Source organism: Tribolium castaneum, chromosome 5 (assembly GCF_031307605.1).
Source record: "Tribolium castaneum strain GA2 chromosome 5, icTriCast1.1, whole genome shotgun sequence".
Lineage (NCBI taxonomy): Eukaryota > Metazoa > Arthropoda > Insecta > Coleoptera > Tenebrionidae > Tribolium > Tribolium castaneum.
The window spans coordinates 15,411,342-15,421,650 of NC_087398.1; the positions used below are offsets into that span (position 1 = coordinate 15,411,342).

General features: G+C 30.6%; 2 protein-coding genes across 3 annotated transcripts; one reads left to right on the plus strand and one right to left on the minus strand.

The window, feature by feature from the left end:
- Positions 1-1,384: 1,384 nt before the first annotated feature.
- On the minus strand, positions 1,385-2,238 carry Mpv17 (Mitochondrial inner membrane protein MPV17). The gene is made up of 2 exons (XM_968079.4): positions 1,924-2,238; positions 1,385-1,864 (listed from the first exon to the last, which is right to left on the minus strand). The coding sequence occupies exons 1-2, from the start codon at positions 2,110-2,112 to the stop codon at positions 1,517-1,519; spliced, it is 537 nt and encodes a 178-aa protein (XP_973172.1). The 5' UTR covers positions 2,113-2,238; the 3' UTR covers positions 1,385-1,516.
- On the plus strand, positions 1,757-10,146 carry LOC662031 (uncharacterized protein). 2 transcript variants are annotated; one of them, XM_968156.4, is made up of 2 exons: positions 1,757-1,893; positions 9,525-10,146. In XM_968156.4, exon 2 carries the CDS (start codon positions 9,530-9,532, stop codon positions 10,088-10,090), a length of 561 nt encoding a protein of 186 aa, XP_973249.1. In that variant the 5' UTR covers positions 1,757-1,893; positions 9,525-9,529; the 3' UTR covers positions 10,091-10,146. The 2 variants fall into 2 exon arrangements, 1 of the variants encoding a protein (XP_973249.1); XR_010334302.1 differs by lacking the exon at positions 9,525-10,146 and adding an exon at positions 6,486-7,173 and having other exon boundaries at positions 1,800-1,893.
- The last annotated feature ends 163 nt before the right edge of the window (positions 10,147-10,309 follow it).

Below are 10,309 nucleotides of genomic sequence, written 5' to 3' on the forward strand. Positions count from 1 at the left end.
GCACTTTTATGAGCTGAAATTCTGTTGTCTTTTCCTAACACCCGTATATTAGCTGCTTCAAAGCTATCTAAACGCCAACGTGGCATTTTACCAAATTTTAATTTTATTTTTAAATTAGGTTAATAAAAATAAATAAAATGTTTATTAATAATAGTTAGATCACTTCTTGAAACTATAAATTAAATTAGCTAGTAATTTTTAAAGTGCACAAATAATTTATAATAACTAATTTTGAGAGAAAAAGCGACGTTGGCGTTTACATAGTTTTGCAACAGCTAATAGGCTATTACAGAATGTCCGTTTTTCGAGCTACACCATGGGAATCTCAGTTATTATCAGAGATACGAGGTTTTAATGCTAAACGATTTTCTAATAGTACATTGAAAAACAAGTTTTATAAGAGTTGATTTGGCACACGAATCCCAAGTTAAAGATGAGTCGCAGGCGAGTTTTATATGGGATGAGAGCGTCAAAAGCTTTATAAAACGAGTATTTTATGCTATGTTTTCCTATTTTAATTAAAAAAATTTTTTGACGTCTAGGGAATTTTGTGTTAGATGGTAACGGTAAGAAATAATAAATAAAGAAGAAATGATGATTAAATCGATCGGACGTGTATTCCACAAATTATCGATGAAACACTTGAAAACTAAATATCCCTAAAATTATTAAAGTACACTGTACTTTAATGTAACCATAAACGACTCCTTCTGATAGACGTTAATAATCGTATTATAAACGCAAAGTATAAGAAAGAAAATTTGATGTGTCATTTTTAGTTTTTGAATTTTGGCAATTATGGAAAAAAACAGAAATTTATAATTTTCGTTTTTATTTTTTAAAGCGAAAACCAAAAGAACTAAACTAAAGTTCAGTGTTGTACCTAACTCTGCCATCAAGAATGCATTGGAAACTACGATGGCAGATTTAGATTCCTTGTAAAAAAAGTGCCTGAAAAATGTCCTAGTTAAAAACGTCTATTAGCTGTTTCAAAACTAAAAAAACGCCAAATTTATTTGGTTTTCGCTTGAAAAAATAAAAACGAAAATTACAAATATCCTTTTTTTCCATTAATTCAAAAGCTAAATTAAACTAAACTAAAATAAAACTAAACGACATATTAAATTTTTTTGCAGAAAATCGATCAGCATAAAAATGCGCAACTTTGCCTTAATTTAACCGATCTCGTATCTTTTATAATAACAGAGATTCCCATAGTATAGCTCGAAAAACGGATATCCTGTATACTTACACGATATAAAAGAAGGAAATAATTAATTAATTGATATATTCGTATACTTTTGTACATATCTATAAGTATATGTTGATATGAATGTTCTCAATAATCTAGATACCAAAAAAACCTGATTTGCAAAATCAAGAGTCAATGCATATTTTATTTATTTAGCCTTAAGGAACATTGTCAACATTCACGTAAGTAATAATACAAAAAAAAAACTAAAAAAATGCTTTGGTCCTGACATAAAATATAAATAAAAAATAATAATATGAAAAATTATTTGTCTGGTTTAGTCTTGAAACAAAGATACACATTCCAGAACAACGCAACAACCTGAGCATACAAAACTTGATACTGCAATGGTACAAAATAGAAATTAATGGTTTGAGCCGCTGGCCACAACTTATAATTAGCGAATAAAATATCGGGATATGTTTCTTTTATCGCATGCTTCACCTCCTCGACTCTCTTCCCCTGCAAGGCCCCTATACTAACCATAAACCCCAAAAGACACACCGGAGCGAAACAAATCTGATCGAGCGCTACTTTCGTAATCGCAACACGTTTCCCGCTTTTTCCTACATATTTATCCAAAACGCGGTACCAAACCGTCAATGCAGGTCCCTGTAATGTGATTGTTGTTTATTAGAGAGGTGAGTGCACATTTCCCCTTGATTACTTACGATGTAGAAGGCCCCCACGGTAACGAATTGAAGTGTTCTTTTGTAATTTAACTTTTTTACCGGCTGTTCTTCGACAAAAACTTGCGAAATCACGTCCCCGGCACCCATGAGGAGGCCCGTTTGGACGGCCTGTGTCACTTTGGGGTGGCGAATTAGGAACGTCTCATAGACGTTAAATAACCAACGCATTTTGTGATTTTTTGACTTAATTTGAGGCGGTTTAAGACATTGTGAAGGAAAAATCGGAATTTTTAGGTTAACTGTCAAAATCACCTTCACGTGTCCGCGCGGCCCACTAGATCGTGCTCGACGCACGTGCTGGGGCTGTGGTGATTCAAGGATCTAATATCAAAGATACAAATTTTGGTTTTTTCCATTGTCGGGGGCCAATTATTAAATTACTACTCTTATCTGTTAAGGAACTAATTTTTATTGTATTTATAGTTTACGTATACTCAATCGAGTTTGCTCAGTCTTTGATAAAATTCTGGTTTTATTCCATTTTTGATTTTCTAATGGAATTGCAATAATTTTTTGCATGTTTGGCGCAATAATTAGTTTTAATTATTCCATGCTCCATGAAATAATAAAATGTCAGAAGAATAAAAATGTGATACAGACTGCTCTGAAACTATCGAAAATATTCTCAGTCAAATTATTCAAAAATAAGGCCATCGGTGGACAAAATTCCTAGTGAGATGGAATTTTTTTAAAAAGTTTTCTTTACACTTGAGTAGACATTTGGTAGTAAAGGAAGCTTTTAAAAAAAACTCCAACTGTCTAGGAATTTTTTCCACCGATTTGTCTAATTTGACTGGGCTATTAGGTGGTTCTAAAGTATTATGTAAATGTCAAACGATGCATTTTACCCAATTATTTTTTTTTAAATAAGGCTGATACAAACGTAAAATACTTCTTTTTCGTATAATATTAATATTATTACGTATAATAACGTCACTTATTAAGTTATTATTAACTGTTTCATAACTATAAAAACAGTAACCTCGCATTTTATCTCATAATTAGCTGTTATAAATTATTCATGCACTTCGAAGAAATAATAGCTAATGCAATTTTTGTTTCAATGAGAGATCCAATGATTAATAACTATTTTACAATTTTATCAACCTTATTTACAAAAATAGTCCGGTAAAATGCGATGTTGGCGTTTTTATAGTTTTGGAACAGCTAATACGTCCTTTAATTTCTAAGATTAGATAGAAGGATTTTTGATCGCTTTGTATAATAGCATCTTTACAACAAAATTTGGTGTTTTTTTTGGCTTATCTTGAGGCTAATGGAGTGAAACAAGTAATTTGTGGCTTTGTGCAAAATTTAGGAAAGTAAATAAGTCTCTAGGTTTAAAACAAATTAATTAATGAATTCTCTACTTTTAGGCTTTGTTTGTAGTGAAATTTTTGTGCAATAATCTATGGGTAGTAATAAAGCGATCAGTAATAAATTCGATTTTGATCAGTAAAAAATAATAAACGATCAGTAATTAATTCATTTTTGCACAGTAAAAAATTTAAACGACAAGTAAACCACGCAGTGTTTTATTAAAATTTGTCCAGTAAAAAAATCGTATTTGCAAAAGTATCTAGCTTCAGTTCGCACAGTTTAAATAATAAACGCTCAGTAGCTAGCTTGCAGGCTGGGGCTTTGCGAACTACAAGAAAACATACCCCTCAAACGATTAAACTCGAAACCGTAAAACTCGAAAGGTGGAATTCTACACGCTGTAGTTTTGAGATGCTGTCATTTACTGTGCATTTATTATTTTTACTGTGCAATTATTATTTTTACTTATTAAAAATACTTGTCGTTTAAATAAAATACTGTGCTTTTAATTTGTACCCATAATCTATCTGATAAACGTGCTAAAACAAACGAATAATTTAGTGATTTTTTTAGTTTAGTGTTTCGCAAAAAACAAACAATGAACACTAGGTATGTTCTAATTAAGTTGCGGTTTTTGCTTTTTGTTTTTGAGGAAATTTTCCGAAATAATTATGTCTGGTTGAAAACTTGAAAATGGAAAAAACACTAGAAAAGCCATGGCTTTTTCGACCTTATTTGGCTTGATTTAACAAATCTTTGTGAAGGGTTTTACATCAAAAAGACGCTTTAATGCTCGAAAAAAGAGATGGCTTCAACACCGTTTCTTTTTATGTAATCGATGCGGAATTAAAAAACTCTATTGCAAATTAACACATTCGGTGTTATTTGCTAAAAACTCATAGCGTCTATGACAAAAGTCGAACATGGTTAAGACTTGGGAATAATCCCGAATGTGTTATGATTTGCAAAATGGTTGTAATCACAAAAAGTGTTGCTTTTTTAATTCCGCATCGAATGGTATAAAAATGAGCCGGGGTTGCCATTTGAAATAAAGCAAAATAAAAGGCACTATAAACTTTAAAAAAATTGAAAATAAATTGTAACACCCTGTAGTAATTCAGATCAATCAAACATAATAATAATAAGTAATTCTGTTAGACGTTGTTCAAAATGTACGTAGTAATAGTGCCATAAAGAAAGCGCCGTTTCTATTTTTTATTAACTTTTAAAAAACTAAGGTGTAAATCGATTTTTTTGTTTTTTAATTTTTTAACAGTAATCCCTGAACCGATTTAAGAAAAACTTTAGAGACATGTAAGAACCTAGAAAGGCATTCTAATGAGCACTAAAAATAATAGCATGCTGTTAAAAAAATTGTTATGACGTTATACTTTTTTGAGACACTCAGTATAATCAAAAATATTTTCCTGAAATACGTCCTACAGTATAAACATCAAAACATCAAAAATCCAGCTTTACTAATAACTGAGCAACAGAAGACTAGAGCTGAGCTGGACCGTCCTGTGTAGTTATTAATAATACGAGTGCGAAAACACAAACTTAAAATTTGAGGGCTGTCGTTATACGTGTGCGAGTTACATACCTAGACACAACCGAGGCCTTAAGTGATTTCGTATGTTATTCAATTTTTTTTTGTTGGAACATTTTAATTTAAAACACGTTGCAATGGGAAGCGTGTATTAAAATAGTGAAAACATTAATTTAAAACACGTTGTTATGGGAAGCGTGTTTTAAAATAGTGTTTATAATCTAGGATTCAGATATTAGAAAGAAGGCTTAAAATGTTGCCAACAAAAAAAGAATAAACGTAAATGTGTTAACTTACGATCAGATTTTGTGAAATTTTCTAAATTAATTGCATCTCTATCTGACCAAAGTGACAAACTTTCTAAAACACAAGAAAAAAGAAGTCACTAAAATGGCTAGAAAAGTGAATTATTTGTAGCCACTTTAGTGATTTTTCGTTCCGGTTTAGTAAAATCATGCAAAAAGCCAAACAATTTTTTTATTTGTAAATTTTTTTGGCTTGTGTTTGAGCAAATTTTCCGAGATAATTATTGAAAGTCTAGGTGAAAACAGGCAATATGCTTGAAAAATGATTTCATTTTCGATCTTATTTGGTGACCTTTCGTTTAAGATTTTTGCGTAGAAAACTAAAATTATGAATTAAAAACTCATTTGAATTGAATGTGGATAAAGGTAAAAATTGCACTATTTTGAAAATAAATTAGCGTTTTTTTAGTCTAATTTTAGAAAAGTGCTAAATCGGGTGAAACTTTCATTTAAATTTGAATTTATTTTTGTGATTTTCTGGCGCGTTGCGGGTTGTTGCTGTGAGTCTCTGGTTTAAAAAGGATAATTACTAATTAGTTTTAGTGAAAAAGACATACTTTTCTTTTCAAAATTGCATTCAACGCTCTTAAAAAAAATTTTGGCTTGTTTTTAACGAAATAAAGTCATTTTCAAACTAGTTTCTTGATTTTTCGACTAGGTTTAGTGAAATCTTCCCAAAAACCAATATTACCATTTTTAACTAATTGGCAAATTGTTTGGCTTATTTTTTCAAAACAATTTTCTAGTCTGACTAAGAAAAGTGCAAAATGAAAAATGCAAAAACTTTTTTTGACGTTTTTACTTGGTTTAACACATTCTCGTGAAAAAAACGGAAGTTATGTAGCGTTTTAGCTTGAAAAAGCAAAAAATCATACCATCTTTAATGGTTTTTGACCTGTGCGCAATGAAAGAAGATAATTCTACTGAATGTTTGAGGAAGTATTTGATTTTTAAATAGTAATAAATCTCAAAATAAATTATTGGCTTTTTGTTGTAACCGCATAAGCAACTACAGCAGTTATTTTTAAAAAATCATTAAAACATTTTCAAGGTTTTTGCAGAATAACCAGATTAGCAACAAAATTACTGTGTCTGGACCAAACCTAGCAAATTATAGCTGAAAACCAAAATGCCAATTGAAAATAAATATTATATAGTATCAACCAAAGAGGATCCAAACTTTGAAAACCTACGACTCAGTGCAATGTTTTCTTAATTTTTTATCACTTGAAAGGTGATTGCTTTTTGTACCAACTGCTAATTTTAAAAAATTCAATGTCACTTATTTTTTGACACATTTGACACTTTTCAACACATAAAGATCTAAATTTGCTTTGAAGAAACGTAACACTATTACTGGATTTCAGGTAACTTCATTCATAATGTCCTAAATTTTTGCCGATAACACTTTTAAACACCCGAAAATGATCGGCAGATTGTTCGCTTCAAAAACCATTTTCCGAAGAGTTTTACGACCTCTATATACTCTGCCTAAAGTCAGAAACACACCAAAGCTCTTTCTTGTTACTTCCTATCCAATTTTCTCAAAAGAGCGCTCAAAAGACACAATGGATAATTTTGATTTGCACTTAAAGGCAGCTTGTGAGAAGGGTGAAGTAGCAATTACGCAACTGATGAATTCCTTCCGCGATCATATTCTGGAAACAAGCAAAGCTTACAAGGAATGTTTACAAAAACAAATCGAAATTATTGACGAAGCCACAAAAGTGGGTGCTATGTCGGCAAAATGGGACGAATTGCCCGAATATAGAAGTATAGCTACTGATTTGAGCCAACAGTTGAATACTTTTGCTACTACTGTTCATACTCTTAGTGAAATTGCTAAAAATGAAACTTTACAATACATCACGCAACAACAGAAGCAATTTAAGTTGATTGGCAAGAAGACCAAGGAACTGGAAAAATTACTAACGAACCAAATGGAAGAAATAAAGAAACTGGAGTCGAAAGTTTTAGCCAAGAGTCGAGAAAGCATACAAAAATCGAAATAAATCTAGAAAATGTTTATTTAACCAATAAAAATTTGACATTATGGTTTGGTGTTTATTTCCCATTTTGGTTATTATCTATCTTATAAAACAGACTTTTGGATTTTTGCATTTTTTTCTTTTTAAATCTCTTCGTATTTCGATGGTTAAATTTTTTTTGTGCATTTTCGAAATTAGACCAAGAGTTATACCTAGAATTACTTATTTTGTTTATTTCTTTCGATTTCGGTTGGCATTTGATCGAAATTTCGTCAAAAGATAATCTGAAAAAACAATTTGGTAGAACATTCTGTTATTTTTACCGTTTTTAACGTCTAAGCATATTTTAAAACCAAATCTTTGGTTTTATGAGATTTTGTTACATCAGATGCGATTTGATCTCGAAATTTTACAAAAAGTAAGTCAAAAAAGTTTAATTAGTTCAATAACAGTGATTTTGTTTTGAAAAATCAGTACATTTTTTTTGTTGGAAACTACATCATTTCTGATGTTTTCGTGTGTTTTATAACGTATGTCAGTTAGAAATAATGATTTCGCAAAATTTTATCCAAAACGGGCGGAGATATTTCAAGTAAAGTTAAAAAATAATATTTAATTTGCCTTTTTACAGTGTTTAACCACGTTTTTGATGTGAAAACCAAGCATTAACAATATCACCAGAAAAACAAAAAACTTGTCGAAAATACATATTAGCTGTTTCGAATCTATAAAAATATGTCGCATTTTAGTTATTAATCATTAGATCTCTATCATTGAAAGTACAAATTGCATTAGCTATCAATATTTTGATATTTTGAAGTGCATGAATAATTTATAACAGCTAATTTTGAGAGAAAATGCGACGTTGCCGTTTTTATATTTTTCACACAGCAATAGTGACTATTAGTTTTTGAACAAAACAATTACTTTGAAAGTGGCGGAATTAGGTCGAACATGATCTTATTTTTTTGTTTGAGTCCATATTTATGTCATCAAAAAATAAACTGACAAAACCTATAAATTGGTAGAAAATGTATTATTTTCATCTTTTTCAATGTCTACCCCTGCTGTTTGAAAACTGTACGTGTATTTTTAGTTTTTTTAATGATATTAATTTAGTCTGGTTTGAAAGTCTCAGCATACACAATTTTCTCCAAAATTGTGTAAAGAATTAAGCCAGAATAACAATAAATTACTGGCAAAAATTGTGGTCTTGTTCTAAATGGTCGGTGAGTTGTGTTAGAAGTTGTATTACTATTTTTACTTTTTTTGATGATTGCGAGTTAGAAGAACTATTATTTCGCAAAATTATTTTGTTAAAAACAGGACGAAGATTTATCAAATTAAGCCAAAAATTATGTTATCAGATAAGTTTGCCTTTTCCCACTGCATAAGCAAGCACGTATTTTAAACAATTACAGAATTAGGTCGGAAGCGATATAATTTTGGTTGTATCACTCGATTTTAGTTGATTGTAATTTCGTCAAAAAATAAAACACAAAACAAAATTTTGTTCAAATTTTGTTTCAACTTTACCAGCCAACATGACCAGAAAATATATGTTGGTTGTTTAGGGCAGGGAGTAATTAAAATTTATAATTTTGCGACGTTTCGATTTTTTATTAAATCTTCATCAGACACTCCCTACCCTAAACAACCAACAAATCTTTCCCGTTTTTATAAGCATATTTTAAAATAAAATTTTTAGTTTACTGATCTTTGATCTAGAAATTTCTGTCGGATTTTGCCGTTTTTTTAAGTATTTTAGCATGTACGGTTTTCTCTCGAAATTAAAACACAATAGTCAATAATAATTAGTTCCTTCAAAGATAGTGGTCAGTCAGTTAAAAATCCAAAATTTCGTTAAAAACTGTTTGAAAATATTTTTTTTGTAATTTGCCGCCCTTTTGATGTTTCAATGGGCATCTTAAAGCACGCAACGTTATCAAGAGCGATGTCATAATAAGATTAAGACTCGTCTTATAAAACTTGTTTTTAATGTACTATAAATTAGGTCAAAAATGATGTTAAATTTGCCTTTTTACAGTGTTTAAGCACGTTTTTGAAGTAAAAACAAAGTTTTTTCAACAGTAGCGCCAAACAAATAACAACTTTGTCAAAAATGAAGTTTTCAAACTAAATTGTCAGTTTTTTTGAGATTTATTTTATTTTATTATTCTTTTTGTCATTTTCGAGCGTTTTGCTAAAAACAAACAGAAAATGAGAAAGTTTTGCCGAACATATTTTAATTATTTTTGCCTTTTTTGATTTTTATTGGCGTGTTTATCTTTAGGTCATTCAACAATTCAATAAAGAGTTTGAAATTGAAATAGGCAAAGAAATCAATAAAAATGAGTTTTTTTAACAAAAAAATTGATTAAAGACATAAAAGCCCATTTAGCTACGTTTTCGTTCCAGAAAAAATGAGCACCCAAAAAGGTAACGCCCAAAGGAGTCGCTCCCAAAAACATCAAAACAAAACCGCCTTCAAAAACACCCTCCACGACACAAGTCAACGCACGAAAAACATTAACAACATCCAAATCAGCGACGTTTGTGTCCGTTGCAAGGAAATAATCGAGTGGAAAATAAAGTACAAAAAATACAAACCGCTCACACAGCCACGAAAATGTGTCAGATGTGATCAGAAAAACGTGAAGAAAGCGTATCATGTGATGTGTACAGACTGTGGAAAAAAATTTGGTGTTTGTACAAAATGTTGTGAAACGAAAGAAGTTATTACAACAAAACCGGACGAAAAGGAACAACTCAAACTGGACAACGAAATGAAGAATTTGCTACATACGCTTCCGGAACGCAAACGGAGGACGTTTTTGAGGTACATGAGCAAAAAAAGTGAGGAAGATTCGACGAATGACGAGGAGAGAAAGGAAGATTTGAAAAGCAAACTCAACGCGCTTAAGATTGACGATGACTTGGACGACTTCAGCGATTTTGATGACGTTGATTCGTCGGATGATTAAATTTTGTAATATATTGGTTGTAGAATTTAATTAAAATAATAAAATAAAAGAGCGAATATTTTTATTTGTTGCACCACGTTCTGTCAAAGCGATCTTATTTGTCATTTCGGTTAATTATCTTGTAATAAATTATATGCGTCCTACAGAAATAATGGAAGTGATGACGTTAATTCGTCTAATGAGTAAATTTAATTAGGTATTTGAATTTAATAAAATTTG

Excerpts from the sequence above, each read along its gene's own strand:
- LOC662031 (XM_968156.4), top strand. The coding sequence starts at position 9,530 with ATGAGCACCCAAAAAGGTAACGCCCAAAGGAGTCGCTCCCAAAAACAT.
- Mpv17 (XM_968079.4), bottom strand. The coding sequence starts at position 2,112 with ATGCGTTGGTTATTTAACGTCTATGAGACGTTCCTAATTCGCCACCCC. Across the intron at positions 1,865-1,923 it reads CCGTGGGGGCCTTCTACATC|GGACCTGCATTGACGGTTTG; the intron begins GTAAGTAATCAA and ends ATCACATTACAG.